Raw genomic sequence first — 21,844 nt, forward strand, 5'->3', positions numbered from 1 at the left:
CTGTACACAGAATATCAAACAACAATAACAAGAATTTAAAAAGCTGTAAATACAAAAATAAAACAATATACAGTTTATAAAGGGGGGGAAGCATGTTAGGCAGTTTATCATGGATAGACAAGTCTGAAGAAGTGGGTTTTGAGTCTGGATTTGAATATTGGCAGTGTGGCGGAATTCCAGAGGTAAGGTGGTAATGAGTTCCAGAGCTGGGGGGCAGAGCGGCTAAAGGCTCTACTCCCCATGGAGACGAGGCGGGTACAGGTTGATGGAGCGCAGGTGAAAGTAAGCAGACCGGGTGATGTTATTAATAGAGGAGAAGTGACCTGATGGGAGGGAAACACTGAAGAACGGTCAACTGAGAGAGAGAAGGTGTCAACTTCAGAGAGGGTGGATTTGGTGCCAATGAGAAGTAATTCCGTTTTATTGCCGTTTAATTTTTTAATTTTTAGGTAGGTGAGGGGGGCGGTGGGAGTGTGTATTTAGTTTTACAGGAAAGTTAGAGTTGGGTTTCATCCGCGAAGCAGTGGAAAGAAATGTTGAATTTAAAAGGAAGCACTCCAGGACAAAACCCTGGGGTCACCTGTGGTGACTGGAGATGGGTCAGAGGAGAAGGACTAGAGTTGTATGAATTGAGTGCGGCCTGTGAGGTAGGAATGGAACCATCGGAGGGGGGTGTGGACTATGCCGAGTGAGAGACATGTAAGATTTGATTAGGACTGCAACTATCAATCAATTTTGTAATCGATCAATTATTGTTAAGTCAAGTCAAGTCATTTTTATTTGTATAGCCCTTAATCAGAAATAGTCCCAAAGGGCTTCACAAGTTATTACATATAAGAAGTTTAGGTTATTCGTATGCTATAGAGTAGAAGTGAGTTTTAAGCCTAGATTTAAACATTTCCACTGAGGTTGCAGATCGGATCTCAAGGGGAAGCGCATTCCACAACACCGGTGCCCGGATGGAGAACGCTCTCGAACCAGCGGATCACTTCTTGGCTCTTGGGATCACTAGGAGACCGGCGCTCTCGGAACGAAGGCTTCGGGCCGGGACATAGGGGGAAATCAGATCTGAAAGATATGAGGGGGAAAGTCCATGTATGATTTTGTATAGTAATAGGATAACCTTAAAATCGCATCTTAGGCTGACAGGGTGCCAATGCAGGTTAGCCAAAATTGGGGTGATGTGATCGTACTTTCTTGTCCATGTTAAAAGCCTCGCTGCAGCATTTTGTACCAGCTGAAGACTCTTGAGTCTGGTCATCGGAAGACCGGAAAGTAGTGCATTACAGTAATCGAGACGGGAGGTAACAAACGCGTGAATTAATTATTTCCGCATCCGACTGAGAAAGTATGTGACGAATTTTAGCAATGTTACGGAGATGGAAGAAAGTGGTTCTAGTAATTTTCTTCACATGTGTTTGAAAGGACAGATCAGGGTCGAAAATGACACCTAAATTTTTAAGTGAGTTGCTCTGTGTGATGTGGCAATTGTCGATGTTCTCAGCGGTTTTAGAGAATAAGTCACGGGACTTAGATGGACAAATAACTAACATTTCAGTCTTTTCAGAGTTAAGACGCAGGAAATTGAGTGACATTCACGCTTTTATCTCAGTGAGGCAGGCCTCCAAATTTCCACAGTTTAGTGTGGCAGATTCCTCCATCGGGAGATAGAGTTGAGTGTCATCTGCGTAGCAATGGAAACTGATATTATACTTGCGAATAATATCACCTAGTGCAGGGGTCGGGAACCTATGGCTCGCGAGCCATATATGGCTCTTTCTATAAGTACCTGTGGCTCGGAGACAAATTTGATTGCATGCAAATTTTCTCCATCTCGTCCAAAACGTAAGCTACTAATCCTGTTCAGATACACGCAAAGCCAAACCAAAGCTGATTTCAAAATGGTGCTTGGCAGAATATATAGGGCACGTTTTTCACTACAATTTACAGTCAAGGTGTCACACGAAAAAAAAAAAAAAAAAAACTCGTTCTGGCTGTACATCGCTAAAGAATCTGTTATATAAAACCTCACTATATTATCTGTGTTCAGTGTTCAGATACCTTATGATGAATCGACAGAACACACTGTAAATACGCCAAAACACCGGAAGTTATTTGATTGGGTGAGTGGGAGGGATGGGTGGAGCTATGCAAAAAGTGCAAGCACTCCCTCCCATCTCTCGCCCTACCCCGACTGCGCCATAGATAAGCACATCAGGCTCCCTGCTTGCAGAATGTTGTGACGTTTTTACAAAATAACTGCTTACATCTGGTTTTGAAACCAATATGTATGAAACAAAGGGTCAAAATGAGTTTAACCGATCTTGAGTAATTGCAAGAAAGACACAAGTTTAAAATGGTATGTTTGTTGATTTTGGGACAGGGGCTCTGGCATTATTCTCTTTTCATAATTTTTATCAAATCATCAAAACTAAATGTGCTGAAGACTAAGCTTTTGTCTGGGGTGCCGGTTTAGCAATTTAGTAAATTTGTCTCATAATATATGGTGTGGCTCTTTCCCAAAATAAAATTAATATTTTTTGCTTTTATGGCTCTTTGAGTCAAAAAGGTTCCCGACCCCTGACCTAGTGGAAGCATATAAATGCTGAAGAGAAGGGGGCCAAGCACTGAGCCCTGCGGAACACCACAGGTAACACTAAATGGCTCAGATGTCAATTCGCCATATTTAACGCAGTGTGTCCTATCTGAGAGGTAGGATCTGAACCATAAGAGGACGTTTCCTGAGAGACCAATCCATTTTTCCAACCGTTCTAGCAAGATATTATGGTCCACTGTGTCAAATGCAGCACTTAGGTCCAGCAGCAGCAAAAGTGATGATGCGCCAGAGTCCATTGCCCGTATGAGATCATTGGTTACCTTAATCAGAGCTGTCTCAGTAGAGTGGTTAGCCCTGAATCCTGATTTCATTGATTCAAAGAGATTGTTCTCGGACATGAAATCATTCAGCTGCTGTGCCACTACTTTTTCAAGTATTTTAGAAAGAAACGGAAGGTTTGACACAGGTCTATAATTACATAAGTTTTCTGGATCAAGGTTGGGTTGTTTCAGTTTAATGACGGCGGACTTAAAAGCCGCTGGGACTACACCTGAGGAGAGTGATATGTTTAAAATATTTAGAACTGAAGGTGCAAGAACGCCAAAGAGACCTTTAATAAGTGAACCTGGAAGCGGGTCGAACTGGCAAGTCGTCTGTTTGGCCGTATTCACCATCTGTTTAAGATCGAGTGACAGTTCACTAAAATGGGACAAAATCCCTGGACAGCCACCATGTCGTGCATCTATAGATTTGAGTGCTTTAGTATGTGTTGAATTAATACTGTCTTTAGCGATTTCTTCCTGTATGCTTTGAATCTTCTTAGTAAAGAAGACCATTATGTCGTGGGCAGAATGAGTGGAGCTATCTGGGATAGTCTGTTGCCTTGTAAGCAATGCTACAGTGTCAAAAAGGACCTTGGGATTGTTCTTTTGTGACGCAATCACCTTCAAAAGGTAGGCCGATTTTGCAGAGGCCAGAGCCGCTTTATACTTCAACAAACTATCACACCAGATTTGATGGAAAACGTCAAGCTTGGTAGCGTGCCATTTTCTTTCAGATTTCCTGCATTCTCGTTTAAGGGATCTAGTTTCATCATTAAACCAAGGCGTGCGTCTTTTAGGTCGTGATTTAAGCCGGATGGGCGCTACTGAATCCAGGGCACTAGCCAGGGTAGCATTGAATTCATTTATGAGTGATTCCATAGAGCCTATGTAGGAAGGAAAGGATGCAACTTCTCCTGGAAGAATATCGGAGAGCTCAGAAACTGTGCCCGTGCTTATATTGCGTCCATTGAATCCTTCCGTTTTTTTGGTACTACATTTAGCTAGCACTTCAAATGTAACTAAATAATGATCCGAGATAACTGTAGTACACGATAACACCGTCATGTTTGAGGTTGAAACACCTCGAGTCAGAACCAAGTCGAGCCTGTTTCCATCTTTATGGGTTGGCAAATCAACCAGTTGATTAAAACCAAATGCATCAATTAGAGACTGAAACGCAACAGTGAGTGAACTGAGTGGGGAGTTCATATGAATGTTAAAGTCCCCCATAATTATAATTTTGTCTGCGTAGGTTACTAGTTCAGACAAAAGTTCAGCAAATTCGTCTAAGAAAGTTGTGTATGGTCCTGGTGCGCGATAGATAGTTATCACATAAATTGACAATGGCGAGGACCTCATAACAAGAGCCTCGAACGACTTGTGATTATTAGAGGTACGAGGAGTAAATTTGAGCGTTTTTTCAGAAATTATTATTATTATTTTTAAATTTAATTATTTTTTTTCATTTAATTTTATTTTTTTCTCTGTATTTTTGCAAAACTGTCCGTACCCTTAAATTTGTAACATTTTTACATGATGAAACAGATACACCACAAAGTTAAAACTTTCATGTATATTTAAGTTTGTAAAGGACTTTTAGGATTTAAAAAATATACGTTTTTTTAATTTTTTTTTTTTTTTTTATAAAAACTGTCTTAGCGGTAATACAAATCCCAACATCCCAACGGAATTATGTGCACTCTTATTTGCATTGATTTAATATTTCGTAGTGTTTATAAACTTTGCATCTTTTAAAAAAACAACCTAACATTAATTACATTCATGTCCAGTACATTTTATTTCATTTGTGTAAACTCATGCAGACCATAAGGTGACACAATTAACAATCAAACACTAAATACTAAATGATTTCTTCAATGATTTTCTGATTTTTATTTTTTGTATTTATTTTTTATGAAAATGTTGACCCGAATGTTGGAACTTAGCTGTCATATTACGAAAAAAGCTATAGCTTAAACTTCTCCAAAAACACCTACACAGGTGCCATTTTCTCTTTATTTTTTATTGTTCTATTTCCTAAACAGCATGCCTGTGACTTTTATTTTAAAAAACATTAAGATGGGTGTCCTCAATGTTCTCTGGTTGATGAATTGTGGTCAGCAAATACATCTACAGTGGGTGCTTGGCGCCTGGCTTTGGCAACACCCAATGGACACATTTAAAACTGCAAGTCTCGCGGGCCACATAAAACGATGTGGCAGATCACATTTAGCCTGCAAGCCTCGAGTTTGACACTCGGCTGGAAAATTTTGGAATTTTTGAAAAAGGTTGAACTGCTCAATTAAGCAAGTTCGGTTTGACCACTAGTACAAGTGCCTCTCAAGCGGTTTGCAAGGACTAACAATCTGTTCCAAATTTGCACGTTACAGCAACTAATTCATTTCTTTTTTTGATGGGATTTTGTGCAGGTGTGGTGTCATCGGCCGGTCAAGTGTACGCGGTGGGCGGCTTCAACAGTTCCTTGCGCGAACGGACGGTGGACGTCTACGACGGCTCCCGGGATCAGTGGAGCCCTGTGGCCAGCATGCAGGAGAGGCGCAGCACCCTGGGGGCGGCCATGTTGGGGAACCTGCTCTACGCCGTGGGGGGCTTTAACGGCAGCATAGGTACGCGAGCGTGCGCGCGCGAGTCCGAGCTCCACATCAAAATCATAACAATGAGCACTTTTAACATGACGTCCCCAGGTCTGTCCACGGTGGAAGTTTACGACCCGAAGACGAACGAATGGACGTACGTGACGTCTATGAATACGCGACGGAGCAGCGTCGGCGTCGGAGTGATCGAGGGTACGAACGCGCACACAGAAAGCAAGAGATTATGTGACCTATGTGTGAAGGTACATATACAGGGGGGTGTTGCATGAAAGTGGAATCAAGAAATCCAGGCTAACAAAATAAGCAGTTTAATCTAGCGTGGTCTCGGCACATTTTGGTTTAATCACCTTTACGTTTGCCAAGCCAGGATGAAAAGTTGCAGGAATGTCTAGCCACTTGTAGATATTTTGGATGAATGAAAATTGAATGCATCTTCAAAGGATCGATCCAAGAAATACAGCTCCGAAAATAGAAACCACCTTTACCAATTTTTGTGTGCATGATTTTTCATGAAAGCTCTCTGATGCAATTTATCAACCATTCTTCCGGCTAAGGACGGGTGCTTGATATCCTTGAATTTAAATGATTTCAATGAGTGAATAATAGGTAACGTGTTTTTAAATGCTTGAATTTGGTTCCGCGTTTCAAAACAAGTCATCTTAAAATGAATTCAGCACTGCTCTCTGGTGGCTTCACCTTGCCATTGCATTTCATTTATTTTTATAAATGGCATCTGATTTAGTTTGTACGGCTTGTCCTATAAGTGTTTTCACTCCCTATGGGTCATATTAGTGCAAAGATAACAAATCAATTATGGACATTTATTACGGACCATGCAAAAAATGAAGGAAGCGTTTCCCAGTGTTAAATTGTAATGGGAAGAACTTCCTGCAACTGGAAATGTAAGCTACATAGTGCTGTCATGTTTGCAAAAAACCTATACAGGGAGAGTTTTGTCTCAAATATTTGCACACGTGTTGTTCATATCCACAAATATATTCGCGAGTTACTCAAGATCTAAAACTCAGGTGTTTTTATGAATACACACACACACACAATATTAAAAATTGGACATTTGTGAATCTACAAAATACTCGATTCATACTGAATTTCCTTTATGGTACTTGAGAAATTAAAATTTGACTTTGAAAGTTTTAACAGGTGGGATGCGTAGTTTGAAGTGTCCTTCGAGAAAATCTCATCTCATTAGCCGTACCGCTTATCCTCATTAGGGTCGCGGGGGGCTGGAGCCCATTCCAGCCATCTCCAGGCAGTGGGCAGGGGACACCCTGAACTGGTTGCCAGCCAATCGCAGGGCACATGGGGACAGACAACTCACTCGCTCGCTCATTCACACCTAGGGACAATTTAGACCGGCCAATTCACCTGAAATGCATGTTTTTGGAATGTGGGAGGAAACCGGAGTGCCCGGAGGAAACCCATGCAAGCACGGGGAGAACATACAAACTCCGCACAGGAAGTCTGGAGCTGGATTTGAACCCACGACAGGTTCCCATGACATGAACTGTGCCGCACAAGCGCTAACCACTGCGCCGCCGTGCTCCTTCGAGAAAATATTTAATTTTAAACATTTTTTAAGTACCGTATTTTCTGCACTATAGGGCGCACCGGGTAATAGGGCGCACCCCCCAAAAATAGTTTTTGGTCCTATATCTTCCATAGATAAGGCGCACCGGATTATAAGGCGCTACAATGGGAACGTCGACAAAACAGTCAGATGATTCAGTCCAACTGATCACCCCCTTAACATTCCCAAAGCTTGCGAAGAAGCAAATACGTGTCGTAGACACATGCGGATGCGGTGTCCGTACGATGTCACTCAAATGCGTCATTTCAAATATCATTCGGAAGGTTAAAGTCTTGGGATTCAAGAAATGCCAACCATTCCTTAGTTTCTATTTTCTTTTTCGCTCGCAACTTTACTGTGCATATGACAATAAACACTTGGAATTGAGTTTAATTCACTCAACTCATCACAGCAACATCAAGATCGTTCTAAAACAAGATACCGGGAAAATATAAAGCCGCGTAGCTCACCTAAGTTCTCACATTCAATAATGATACGCAATCATGGTGTTCTTACAACCGTGAGTGTAGTAAATCCAGGAGAGTAAAATGTTTACAAATACAGACTAATGAAACATGTTTCTTTATGGCGTAGTTCAGCAAGCTTGCTATTCAGTCATCTTTTTCGGCCAATTGCAGGGTTTGTTTTGGCCCTCTAGCCTATCCGAGGCTCCGAATAACTTCAGCCAATAGCAATCGATTTAACAGATGATTGACACATCTTTTTCGGCCAATTGCAGGGTTTGTTTTAGCCCTCTAGCCAATCCGAGGCTCCGAATAACTTCAGCCAATAGCGATCGATTTCACGGATGATTGACACATCTTTTTCGGCCAATTGCAGGGTTTGTTTCGGCCCTTTAGCCAATCCGAGGCTCCGAATAACTTCAGCCAATAGCGATCGATTTGACTGATGATTGACACATCTTTTTCGGCCAATTGCAGGGTTTGTTTCGGCCCTCTAGCCTATCCGAGGCTCCGAATAACTTTAGCCAATAGCGATCGATTCAAATGATGATTGACACATTGGTTAGCCAATAAAACGGCGGTATGTAAATCCCAGCATACACCGCCGACTACTCCACGTTCGGGGGAAAATCGAGTCGGCGGCTGTTGCGTAAGTGGCGAGACCTTGCGATTTAATATTGAGCCATATATAAGGTGCACTGTATTATAAGGCGCATGGTCAGCTTTTGAAAAAAATTAAGACTTTTAGGTGCGCCTTATAGTGCGGAAAATACGGTATGTGTTAACAATACCCAAATGAGTCCAAAGTGCCTTTACTTTTTTTTTCTCACTACATTTATGTGCTTTTATCATCGGTGTTTTGGCCATCAAGCGCATTAGGCTGGAGGAAATGAGGCCTGGGAACAAGGGGAGAAGGGATTTAATGCGCTTGCGTTTTATTTTTTCTAAATCTAGGCTGAAATTGGTGAAAGTAAGAGAAGGACTGTCTCAAAGGAAAAAAAAATTGAGAATTTAGTCGAGTGCATCCAAGACGGTCACGAACTTGCACGGAAGAGGCAATTCAGCAGAGACAATAAACTTATTCCCTCTTAATCCCTCATCTGGGTTTCAGGTAAACTGTACTCCGTGGGGGGTTACGACGGAGGGTCTCGTCAGTGTCTCTGCACGGTGGAAGAATACGACCCGGCCACTGATCAGTGGGTTTATGTCGCCGACATGAGCACAAGACGCAGCGGAGCAGGTCAGATGCACAAAATTCCGTCCTTCGTCAAAAGCGAGGCTTCGATACGCCGCTTGTCATTGCAGGCGTCGGGGTCTTGGGTGGGCTGCTGTATGCGGCCGGTGGCCACGACGGGCCCCTGGTGAGGAAGAGCGTGGAGGTCTATGATCCGCTCAGTAACACGTGGCGGCCCGTCAGCGATATGAACATGTGCCGACGTAATGCCGGTGCGAGACGCCGCATCACAATGAATGTAGAGTGTTAGCATGGTAGCTAAGCGTGTGTGCTCTGTAGGGGTGTGCACTATCAACGGCTTGTTGTACGTGGTCGGAGGCGACGACGGCTCGTGTAACCTTTCGTCGGTGGAGTTCTACGATCCCACCGCAGACAAGTGGAGCCTCGTCCCCACCAACATGAGCAACGGGCGCAGTTATGCTGGTGAGACCAATTTTCTTCTCAAGGGCCATCACTCCCTTAAACAAGCGTACAAGACTGAAAATGCATATCCTGCGACTTCTATGGGAGTCTTTGTTGATGCTAATGTTGTTGCACTACTTTTTACTACACTACTGTTAAAACTTTGGCCTATTTATAACCAGGTTTCTCCAACCCTTTAAGCCAAGAAATACTTTAGGTTACTCAGCAGCGCGAAGGGCACGCGGTTTTATATGGATTTCTAAAATAATTAACTATGTTTTCACTATATTTATTACCAGGTTGATTATTGGAATAGAAACAGTCAACCACCCCAAACAATAATTTTACTAGAAAATCATAAGTCTTACATGTTTACCCTGGAGTGCCATGTCTAATCTCGTTGCATACAATGTTTCGCCATGTTGATATCGTTGATAGATACTATTCTAAGTTCTAATTTCTCATGCTATTCATGTCTTATGAGTACTGAGAAAATGATGTTTATTTGAGATACTGTACAAGTTTTTAAATCTTTTAAACAAGACGGTATATTCCAGACCACAGAGCACACCTGATTAAAAGTCACATGCTTTAATTTAAAAACAAAACACAATTTTGTCTTTGTACAAGCTGCACTCATTCGAGAGGAAGTAGTTCATGTTTTTGCGAACATTAATCATATAATAAATAACGAGAGGTTTGACGGCTAGTACTTTATTCTATAAACTTTCACCCACAAATGAAGTCCTGGATTAATGAAGCAGTGGAAATGATGCGTCAAAAACGCTGCACTTCTCTTCCCGTATCATCAGCATGAATGTCAGGAGGCTGGAGTTTCCTTCAAATCTCAAAAAAACCATGACAAGCAAATGCAATTTGGTTCGGCACTGCGAAAACCACCAATGACAACAAAGTAGAAAAACATCTGTGTTGCGATCTAGCATTATTCTCCACCATATGGTTGCCCTGACGCTGTCTCCCAGAAATAAAGGCCTCACATTTTAAATGACGCGTCTCTCATTCCGTTTTTTTTAGTGCAGTAGTCAATATGTTCCCATTTTTATAATCACCATCTTGAATGGTCACGTTTCAAAAACCTGATTTGGACTTAGAACTAAAAATGGTGTCAGGTGTGCGGGGGCACGTGCTTGATGCCAACATCTCTGGGCAGGTGGCGCCAGGCTTAAAATGTAACAAATGGATGTAAACTAGTTTATTGAATAGCTATGGCTTAAAATCTGGTGCAGGTCATACAAATGCAAACTTGAGTTTCTTCCTTAAACTTAAGCATGCCGCTTTTAATCAGGTCTGCTCCAGAGTCCGGAACTTATCGTGGACCTTGGGGTGCACTGTATAAAAAGGCGTTGTCTCTGTAGCGGGTTTTATTTCTGTACAGACGCTACCCAACTTACCAACCAAGAGTAGCTCAAAAGTCTCAGGTGATCAAATAGAGTCTAATTTAGTTGTGAGCGATCTCACAAAAACATCAGATTTTACCCAAAAATGTTGTAAGTCTTCGGTAAGACGCGGTAAGTTTCGGGACAGGCACCGAACTTTACGCCACAATTTGAAGAAAATCTGAGATTTTTAAGTGCGCCTTTTGGACGTGAAAATACAGTACTTTATCGATATAGTCATTGTGACTTGTGCAGGTGTTGCAGTCATCGACAAACCTTCCTGAGAGTGGCAAGCGGGCATGACGTCTGAAATCTTGCGCCGGACCAACGCCGATGAAAAGTGCCATTGCCGATACCGTCGCTGCTTGAACGGAGCCCATCGGCATTGGATCTGGATCCGGTTGCTGTTTACACAGAGGAGGACGCTCCGGTTACAAAACGAAGCAACAAACTGCTGCACTTTGATGCCAAGCACATGTTAATTCTCAGGCCACCACCACCAGCAGCAGAAACACTCGTTTGTAAACACACCATGGACGACGTGCTTACTATATATAAGAAATGTAAAAACAAAGTGTTGTATGCAAATGAGATGGAAATGAAGAACTGCTGTTGTCACGCACCAGTACTACTGATGAACAATATTGGTCCACGGTGTTTCAAATGGGCCAAGAAGAAAACATGAACTTTTGTTTATATACAATAAGCATCATAAGTGAAACATTATATCAAATTGCACTTGATTTGAAAAGGCTATGATTATTTATTACATGGCAAATTATTTAGCTGACATCTTTGTACTGTATCTTTGTCAATGTGCTGCAGATTTTGAATGACAATATACAAATAGTCATATTAAAGCATTTTTAAAAAAAACCTTTCATCATTTTTTGGGCAAATTAAAGGCTTTCGTTTAAAGCAGGGATAGGCTAACTTATCTCTGTAGTATATTTGTATATATGCATTTTTGTTGCTTTTCTATAGTAGTATCTCTGTATTAGTATTAATGTATTACATTATGACTAGGAGTAGTATGAGGTTTTTGTAGTATTTTCTTTTCAGAATTGAAGCAAAATCGTATTAGGTGTCTGTTTTGGAACACAATTATATATTTAGCAGTAATTCTGTTGTACCTATTTTTAGCATGTATTATATTACAGAAGTAGTATTTTTGTAGCATTTTCATTTGCAGAATGAAAGCAAAATTTTAAGTGCTTGTTTTGTTTAACCTTTGGGTACCTGTATTTTTTAAGTAAACCCAAAGGAGCAATGCTGGCACCCAATATATATATATATATATATATATATATATATATATATAATAATATATAATATAATGTATGTAACCGCGGTGTACCTGTGCCACCAAAGTTCCACATTCACGCTGGACTAGATGATGAGGTTTTTATTACAGTTTCTGCAGATTAAATGAGTCACAACATTAGCTTCTCTACTGGCTTTGATCTCTTTCATCTCGTTGGCAGCTGGCTCTGTAGACTGCCCAAAGCATATCAAAGAGCTTTCTTTTCAATTGACATAAAATACATTTTAGAATATCACAATACATTTTTACATCCATTTTAACAAGATACTTTTATCAAGAGATCGTATAGAGGTTTTTTAACGTTTACAATGAATTCAACACATTTTTCTTTCGTCTGAATTTTAACCAACATCATCCTTTTTATATATATGAGAAAATAGAAATAAGAACAATAATGAGTATAAAAACGGATACAATTTACCTGCAGATGAAATGAGTCACAACATTAGCTTCTCTGCTGGCTTTGATCTCTTTAAGTCAAGTCAAGTCATTTTTATTTGTATAGCCCTAAATCACGAAGAATCTCAAAGGGCTTGGAATTAACATTTTAGCATAACAGAAACAAAACAAAAATCCAAACAGCTTGACAACATCAATCACATTACTGTGCATGTTGAGAGATTTGTCAGCTGTGGTTATAATGTTTAAAATTAACTTTTTTTGTGGAGCACCAAAAGATGTGTCTTACCGTTGGCAGCTGGCTCTGTAGATGCCAACAAAACCCCGCCTTCCGGTCACACGTCAAAAGCCAAAACAAACCCCACCCCATACTAGCAGGTGGCACTGTTAGACTCATCATTGCAGGACACTTACCAAAAACTATACACATATTTTAGCAGGAATTTCAATAAGACAAAAAAGTTATTATTAAACCCGTTACATATATATATATATATATTTTTTTACAAGTGGTACTTTACCATTATAGTCGTTTTACCATTTTTTTGTTCGGTTGGCTGGATTAAAAAGCCTGCATGTGGTCCGCGGCCTGTGGTTTGGCTCCCCCTGGTTTAAAGCGAGAGTTTAATATTTTCCCAAAAGATTGTGCCGTGCAACTGAAAACCAGTGCACGCAGAAAAATACAAACTACGGAGACTCAGTAAACCAAACTGCACCATTTCTATTATAATGGTAAAAAAAATTGCCATGCCTTGGCAAGGTTTTTGGTGTTAGCAGCACAATGATGGATAATCATGTCAGCTCCCTATATTAAGTGAGCCTAATGTGAAATAAATACAAACTTTGTACCTATGACTGATAGTATATAAAAAAATGCATTTATTTGATAGATCATATGTTTTTGTTCAGTATTCAACTCAATTTCGTTTTTTTAAGCGATGGCATTTTTCTAACCACTACGAGGTGCTGAATAATACAAAATATCCCTCTAAAGGTGGGACCTTTATTTTTACACTTCTCAAATAAAATCCACACGAAAAAAGAATTAAGATCGATTGACCTTTACACATTTTAGTCGGTGTTGGCAGCTAACCTATAGACACAAATCCAATTCAGCCAAGGAAAGTATTTGCTATTAGCACATCATAGTTCTCTCCCGACAACATGACATCACAACCCCTTTAATTAATTCAAGAAATTGCACGTTAGTATGATCGGTGCATGTGCAATTTGATATATATATATATATATATATATATATATGGCTCTTTTGATAGCAAGGCGTTTAAATTCGGTGCCAGAATCTATAACATGAAAATCAGGATTTAAGAATAATAAGCATATTACCAACAACGTGAGATTAGTGTTACACATTCTTAATTAACCAGTTATGGTGGATGTTAAAGGAAATCGGACTAATGCTGTTCTTAGATTTCTCCAAAGCTTTTGATAGGGTCAAGCATCAATTTGCCATACAATATCTACCGTAAATTCCGGACTATAAGCCGCTACTTTTTTCCCCAAACGTTCAACCCTGTGGCTTATTCAGTGATGCGGCCAATTTATGTAATTTTTCCAACAGCCGCCAGCGGCGCTCGAGTACAAAAGGTAAGATTTAGACCGGTGGAATATATGCGCCGAGGAAGACTGCAACTTCTTAGCTTGTGCACAAATTAAATTAGCGTAGAAATATCCTCACCATGCAAATTGCAAAAAGAAAGGCACATGACGCAGCTTTCAAGCTAAATGCAATCGAGCAGTCCGATTAAGAAGAAAACAGAGCTACTGCACGTAAACTTTACTCTGCGAGCGTGTTGCTAGCGTGTTTTTGAATGAGGGAGCGTGGGACGACGTCTTTATGACATAGTCTCTTTACCATACTGAGGAAGACGACTTTGATGACGTCAGTTATAAGGAGGAAGATGAGGACAGTTTACCGTGATTACTACAAGTGCGATAAGTGCGGTTTACTGTTTTGCGGGCGTGTTGCTAGTAGCGTTTTGCTACCCTTCACAGGAACGGTTTGGGATGAAAGCTATAATATAACTATTAAAGCTTTGAAAACTCTCTTGGTGTACTGGTCTTTCTTTGTAAATATGTGTAACCATGTATAATATGTATTTGCAACTGTATATTTTTGTAATGTATTTATTTTAGAGACTTATTCTAAAACGTTTTCCACGGGCGAAGCAAAAAGAAGGGGCGAAAACAACGGGGACTGACGGGTAGTGGAGTAAAGGTGAGACGTGTTTGTGGACGCAGCGGACAATAGTGGATATATCTTTCCCACCCTTACCTATGGAAATATACATTTTTTTTCCTTGGATTATTTTCAACGGGACCCGGACTCTGCAGGTCTGCATCAAACCTTAAGTACCGGTATCATTTTTCCGTTCATTTTGCCGGCTGTGGTTTATGGACTGTGTACTTTACATTCAGTTACTATCGCGGGACTTAAAGTCGGGTTTGGGTTAAGTTTGTGATTGTGTTACATGTTTAATGTGGGCGCATGCGGCTTATATACAGGTGCGCCTTGTGTAAGTACAAAAGCGGTTAACCTCAAAATGTGGTGGATGCGGCTTTTAATCAGGTGCGTTCTATAGTCCGGAATTTACGGTATATCAATTTGGTATTGGTAAATATTTTATCTCTGCTGAACAAAGTTTGTACCAAAATAGCAATAGCTCAATTAAATGAATAGATGGTATGTCTCACAAGTTCAAGGTATGTTATTGATATTTGTCAGGGATGCCCAGCGTCACCGTGACATTTTCCAAGGTGGCCCACCTTTTGGCTGTTCACATATATTTGAGTGAAATTACTGGCATCAATATTAGGTAAGAAACTTTCAATTATTCAACTAGCAGATGACATAACACTCTTCCTGAGGGGTGAAACACAAGTCTCTCTAGCTATTGGGATGATCAAAACCTTTTCCAAGGCTTCTGGTTTATGCTTGTATTTAAGTAAATGTCAAATCATGCCAACCAAAGAATGTTCAGTCTCATCCATCTGTAATATTCCTGTCAGAACCAAACTTGTCAACCTGAGAATCACAATACCCAAAGACCGACAAAAAAAGAACTGCTTTGAACTTCTAACCGATCATTGAAAAAACAAAGAGGAGATGAAACCAGGTGGCTCTTTCGGAATCTCTCTCTTCGAGGCAAAAGAGATTTCTCGTTTAACATAAGCCTCCCAACCTCTGTTTACGGACAATAAGTTATTATTAAGGAATGACACTCTACTTAGCAATTTTGGGTGTAACTATAGAACTCACCAAAGTTAAAAAAAAATATCATTGCTGATGATTATGGAAAGGGAGAATCACAGTATCTTGATTTTGGTACTTAAAATTGTTAATTCAAAATCAATTGGGTTTTACATCCACCCATCCATTATCTGCACCGCTTATCCTCAGTATGGTCGCGGGGGTGCTGAAGTCCATCCTAGTCATCTTAAGGCATTGGGCAAGGGACATCCTGAACTGGTTGCCTACCAGTCGCCGGCCACACAGAGACAGACAACTCACTCGCTCATTCACACCTAGGGACAATTTGGACTGGCTTATTAACCTGACATGCATGTTTTTGGAATGTGGGAGGAAACCGGAGTGCCTGGAGGAAACCAACGCAAGCACTGGGAGAACATGAAAACTCCACATGAGGAGGCTACGGTAGCTGGACTTGAACCCTGAGCATCTGCACTGTGGGACTGCGCGGTAACCACCCACTCACCGTTACACTTGATAAAAAATCCCGACTTTACACCATTCCCTTCCATAATCTGTCCACACTAGGTGGCATACCATTATTCTTGTAATTACAATTTTAATAATGCCCCAACTAAAATCTCTTCCTTCCACAGACAGACCTTTCTCACTTGGTCTCTTATTTTCGAACACAATTTGTCTCCGAATAGATACTGTATATAGAACAATTAGGACATTTTATTCAGATATAAATCCCTTTTTATTCAACAGTGGTTTGACAACACAATTAGAATGGTTTCTCAATTGTTTAATAGGTTTGGTCAACTATACTCCTATATATATTGAAATATACAATTTTCCCATTTGACCTGGTGACTATGCAAAAGTTGTTAAAGCAATCTCTCCTGGGATCTGCATGTTATTAAATTTATCCAATTGGGGAGGGATCTCAACAAATTTGTAGACTGTCGACACCACTATGTTTGGGAAAATCTGCCTGTCCAACAAGCGTTACCAAAGCAAAAGACTTATCAGATTACTGTGTAAAAAGCATAATGCGTCAGTTCTATAGGTCATGTCTTATTGGAATATGCTCAATTGATTGATTGGAGCCAGTATGGCAGATGGGTGGTTAGCGCGCAGCCCCACTGTGCAGAGGTTCAGGGTTCAAGTGCAGCTCCCGCAACCTCCTTGTGTGGCATTTGTATGTTTTCCCCGTGCCTGCGTGAGTTTCCTCCAGGCACTCCGGTTTCCTCCCCTGTTCCAAAAAAATGCCTGTCAGGATTATTGTCCGGTCCAAATTGTCCCTAGGTTTGAATGAGCGAGTGAGGTGTCTGTCTCTGTGTGCCCTGCGACTGGCTGGCAACAAGTTCAGGGTGTCCGAGCTCCAGCATCCCCGCGACCCTACTGAGGATAAGCGTTGCAGATGATGGATGGATGGCTGGATGATTGATTGGAAAAGAGTTTGGTTGTTACCCGATTGCTGTATAAGAAACAAAGTGAGAAAAATGTCATTTAAAATATTTCCACCAAGGTGCATATTGAAAAAAAGTTTAACCAAGATATTGTTGTTAAATGCACATTTTGCTCCGTTGACCGTGAAACCAACACATTTATTTTGGCTCTGCCCCGGTAGTGAAAAAAGTCTGGTCTGGAATCTGTCATTTTATAGATAATAAGATTAACAATGGGTTCCAATTCTTTTGGAAAATATTGTACTTGGCATATATGACTCGAAGACATGTAAGTTAAAGCCGAAAGAAACCTTTATTGTCAATCTTATCATCATAGCAAATGTCTATCTTACCGAATGCAAATTCACTAGTAGAAAAATCTCTCTCATTGCCTTCCAATTTGAAGTCAAACAATCCATACTTTTCATAAAGCGTTCTTAGAACCAGGCGTCCATTAAACAAATAATATTTGCAAACATTTTGGCATCTTTATGTAACGTATGGTTTTGTTGATTGTGTGTCTTTGTTTTTGTTGTTTTTTTTGTGGTTTGTTGAACAGTTTGGTGCACTGTTGATACAACATTGTAAAATTTTGTTTGTAAATGTATGTGTTTTTTTTCAATAGAGCATTATGAAAAAAAAACACTAAACAGAAGCACAATAGCTGCATAATTTGACGCCATCCACATCACTTAAAATGATGCTCATTGCACGTTTTTAAAACTAATATAAATGTGACCCTCGGATTAATCATATCTAGCTAAGAACCAGTTATTTATCAATTCGGCTGTACTAGAAATTAGGAGCGACTAGGTTCAGAACTTTGGGGGTGCAGAGCACCCTGAGTGTCTGGCTAGTTAAAATGTTTTTGTATTTTTCCTTAAAGGGACAGTGTGTAATATTTAGTGCATCCTGGCGGTACAAAAAAAATTCAGTTAAAAAAAAAAATAATAATATTAGGAGGCGGCACAGCGACTGGGTGGTTAGCACGCAGCCCCACAGTGCTTTTCTGGGTTCAAGTTCAGCTACTGCAGCCTCATTGTGTGAAATTTGCATGTTCTCCCAGTATCTGCGTGTTTCCTTCGGGCACTCTGGTTTCCTCCCACATTCCAAAAACATGCATGTCAGGTTAGTTGGCCGGTTCAAATTGTCCCTAGGTGTGAATGAGCGAGAGAGTTGTCTGTCTCTGTGTCGCCGGCGATTGGTAGGCAACCAGTTCAGGGTGTCCCTTGCCCAATGCCTTAACATGACTAGGATGGGCTTCAGCACCCCCGCGACCCTACTGAGGATAAGCGGTGCAGAAAATGGATGGATGAATACTGGAAAAAAATACCTGATCTATCATACCAATGTTGATTTATATTTAAAAAAGAAGGTCGAGAAATGTGTATTTCTTTTTTACATAGTGGAATCCCTATCGAAGGTCGCTGCCAGGTTTGTCTGGTAACTTGCTGTTACGCTGTGCTGTGTCAGTAGTTTTCGGTTGTATTAGACAATACAGTGCCCTCTAGTGGTCAAATATTACACACTAGGCCTTTAAGGTGGTTTAAGATGATTTAACACTGTTCAGGAATGTCACTTCCCATTTGTGAACATCACATCACACTTTGTGGTTAGTAGAAACGCGATTACTACGATTCAATGTCGTTAAAGTGAGGCCAAAGTCATTGTATTGGGTGGTAAATTAGGTGATCAACATAACCACCGTATAACATTCTCACACCAGGAGCCTCCACAGACTCCACCGCTATGCTGAAAGTGACACTAGCCAAGGGAAAAAAGAACAGGGCAAGGAATGAAATGGACTGAACAACTTCAAGACAGTAAAGTCTTTCCCACTCTGTGTTAATCACGTGTTTGCTTTGTTTTATCTTTTAGATTTTTTATGTAGGGATTTTTTTTCTCCTTTAACCACATTTAAGCCTATCATGTCCTTTATTGAGAAAAGTATAGTTTAAAAAAATGCTAAATTATTTTGGCGGGTGGTTGGTTTGAATTTGGGGGTGCTTGAGCATCCCCGAAATCGGGTTGGCTATGCCCACGTGCACGGCTATGCACAACACTCGATTGTGCCCCGGAATATCGGCTATGTACATTTGTTGGCCTGGAGATGGATGGGCGCCATCAGGCTGTTCTCACCTAAGAAACACCATTGGGAGGTGTTCCCTCCGACTCTAGTGGTTAATGGATCAAAACAACCAACTATTACATATATACAAGTGATTTTTTTTATGAAGATATGTTTGAGATGACGCATATGGTCATTATCAGATTTGATTGACGATAATGATGGGATATTAAATGATCACATCTCATCAGCTGCACCGCTTATCCTCAGTAGGGTCGCGGGGCTGCTGGAGCCCATCCCAGCAATCATCGGGCAGTGGGCAGGGGACACCCTGAACTGGTTGCCAGCCAATCGCAGGGCACACGGGGACAGACAACTCACTCGCTCAGTCACACCTAGGGACAATTCACCTGAAATGCATGTCTTTGGAATGTGGGAGGAAACCGGAGTGCCTGGAGGAAACCCACGCAAGCACAGGGAGAACATAAAAACTCTGCACAGTAAAGCCGGGAGCTGGATTTGAACCCACGCAGGAGGTTCCCACGACCTCAGAACTGTGCCTAAAAGCAAATGGGACTTCAATCCACCCAAATCTAAAAACACATTGGCGAATGGAATTTGTCTCTATAACAGCTGAAATTCTGATGATGTTCAAGAAAAAAAACGTTTTCAATAAGTGCCGAATGTTCTGAAAAAAAAATTAAAAAATAGATACTTTTTTGTATTTTCTCCCCTAGTATTTGGGTAGTAGTATTTTTCTACTTATCTCCTCGTACATATTCTACCTTCAAATGTGTTAAAAATGTTTTTTAAAAAAAGTCCAAATGGCATGGTATTTTAATGTCTGATCGCGAGTAATTGTTTCTACTTCCACTTGTCAAGCCTCTCAAGTTTAGACGTAATGAAAAAAAACCCAGCATGATTAAAATGTACTGTACCTTTTTGTGGTTTGCACTTCTTTAATAACCATATTTAGATATGTTTATGCATATTAATATTGCCGATTAACGCGTGTAGCACTCAAAATTAATGAAACTTGAATGAGGGGTTTCTGATGGTTTAGAGTGGCCAGGAGAGGGCGATAATGCGCTAATTGCAAATTATTTCCTGACAGAATTGGATTTCTGTTTATAGTTTACGTATCAAACCTCACTAAATTCGTTCGTGTCAATAAAAAAAAAATATCATCCTTAAATCTTATATGTTCTTCATGGGTTTGATTTTCTTTTTTTTTTTTTCTAAAGTGTAATAATTCACACTTTAAAAGCTACTAAACACAGACTAAAATGTGTTGAGGCCATGTTTAACAATCTGGTAATAAACCGGAAGTCTAATTGTTTCACTCTTTAGAGATTTTATGAATGAATGAAAATTATATTTTGAACATTACAAAATAAAAAACAGGACAAAAACAATAACTCAACAACATTTTCCCTACTCCGTCATCTTCCCTATTAATTGTCTTTTGTGTTCAAATATAACAAAATCTCACGGATATACATATTAAATCGGTCGGATATCAATAGCTATAACAATAACAACAATTAAATTAAACATATTCAAAAGCAGGACTCAGGGTGCTAAAAGCTCATTCACTTGCCCCATGTGAGCAGAATAACCATGTCAAGGAATTTTGATTTTCAAGTTAAATCTTCTTACCGGGACTCCAATGTACTTCATTTCTCAAATTCCTCTCCGGTTTTGTAAGACGTAGAACTAATAGTTATCCTTTTCTTTTTAGCGATTATTTTGCCATGTTTTCTCTCAAAACACCATTTCCCAATTAAAAGACGGTGTATTGCCGAAACGTCCTACCTTGTGGAGACAATGCGTAGTGCGCATGCGCACAAGGGTGCGTGACATTTCCTACAGATGATTTACAATTTTCGTTTTCATTTAGTCCTATTTGCCTATTTCACTGCATCAAAACACGGTTTTCTGACGTAGCCTTTAAGCCTGTGGTGTTTTTCCAAAGTAGTTTTCTAGCATGGTGTTTGGTGACTACTGTATGTATGCATGGCAACCTTGGTTTTATATCCTCAATAAAAGTTATTTTTGCAATAATTCTGAGTTTCATTGTTGCTAGTTTTACTAGATAAAACAAAATTCTCACAAAGTAGGACATTTCCGCAGAACATCGGCGTAATCACGAAAATTAACCAATACGTAAAGGCAAAATCTCGCGGGATTTGCGAAAGTTGGTAAAAAAAAATAACTCTCGCGGGATTTAGTAAATGGTGGCCAAAAGAAAAGGGATTGAATCCAGCCCGCGAGACAACGCTAGTGGGAAGCGCAAGAGGAAAAGGTCCACTTGATGTTGCCAAAGCCAGGTGCCTTTCACAAAGACGCTGTAGTTCTCTCTCTCTATTTTTGTTTGTATCTCTTGTTTCTCACGTTCTCTCTCTATTGAGTCATTCCTAAGACTTAAAAAGTGGTCGGCGGCGCCCTCTGTTGGCTGCGGCTGCATCGGCTCGCTACAACGGGTCAGGTGCAATCGACATTTCGTTCTGTGTACATTGTTACACAGAATGACAATACAAGGAAATTAAATAATTACAATGGCATATCTACTTGAGAATTGAATTCGTTCATGGAGTAGCTTTTTAACCTGAAACATTTGTAAGTAGAGGCTCTTTTTGAATGTAAATGCGCCAATCCGTTCCAAAGCCCCAACAGAAGTATACATTTTTAAAATAAATAATCAAAGGGCTTTGGAAGATACAACAAATACATATTAAATTAGATTACTGCACAAGAAACATAAAACGAAAGGCACATAATGTAAAAAAACCAACAACCTAAGTACAA

General features: G+C 40.2%; 1 protein-coding gene and 1 long non-coding RNA gene across 2 annotated transcripts in view; one reads left to right on the forward strand and one right to left on the reverse strand.

Moving 5' to 3' along the window:
- klhl3 (kelch-like family member 3) overlaps positions 1-11,562 on the forward strand; it is a 27,503-nt gene extending 15,941 nt beyond the window's left edge. Inside the window, exons 10-15 of the mRNA XM_088344569.1 lie at positions 5,310-5,507; positions 5,586-5,687; positions 8,659-8,787; positions 8,853-8,993; positions 9,061-9,204; positions 10,836-11,562. Of these exons, the coding sequence (XP_088200695.1) occupies positions 5,310-5,507; positions 5,586-5,687; positions 8,659-8,787; positions 8,853-8,993; positions 9,061-9,204; positions 10,836-10,864 (743 nt within the window). The 3' untranslated portion in view covers positions 10,865-11,562. The remainder of the gene's footprint in view (positions 1-5,309; positions 5,508-5,585; positions 5,688-8,658; positions 8,788-8,852; positions 8,994-9,060; positions 9,205-10,835) is intronic.
- On the reverse strand, positions 8,178-20,850 carry LOC148359349 (uncharacterized). Its single transcript, XR_015851409.1, has 3 exons — positions 20,696-20,850; positions 10,857-10,984; positions 8,178-8,905 (listed from the first exon to the last, which is right to left on the reverse strand). It is a non-coding gene; the product is annotated as an uncharacterized LOC148359349 (long non-coding RNA).
- Positions 20,851-21,844: the final 994 nt, after the last annotated feature.

The sequence above is a fragment of the Urocampus carinirostris genome, chromosome 9 (assembly GCF_059441175.1).
Source record: "Urocampus carinirostris isolate Australia breed hairy pipefish chromosome 9, RoL_Ucar_1.0, whole genome shotgun sequence".
Taxonomy (NCBI): domain Eukaryota; kingdom Metazoa; phylum Chordata; class Actinopteri; order Syngnathiformes; family Syngnathidae; genus Urocampus; species Urocampus carinirostris.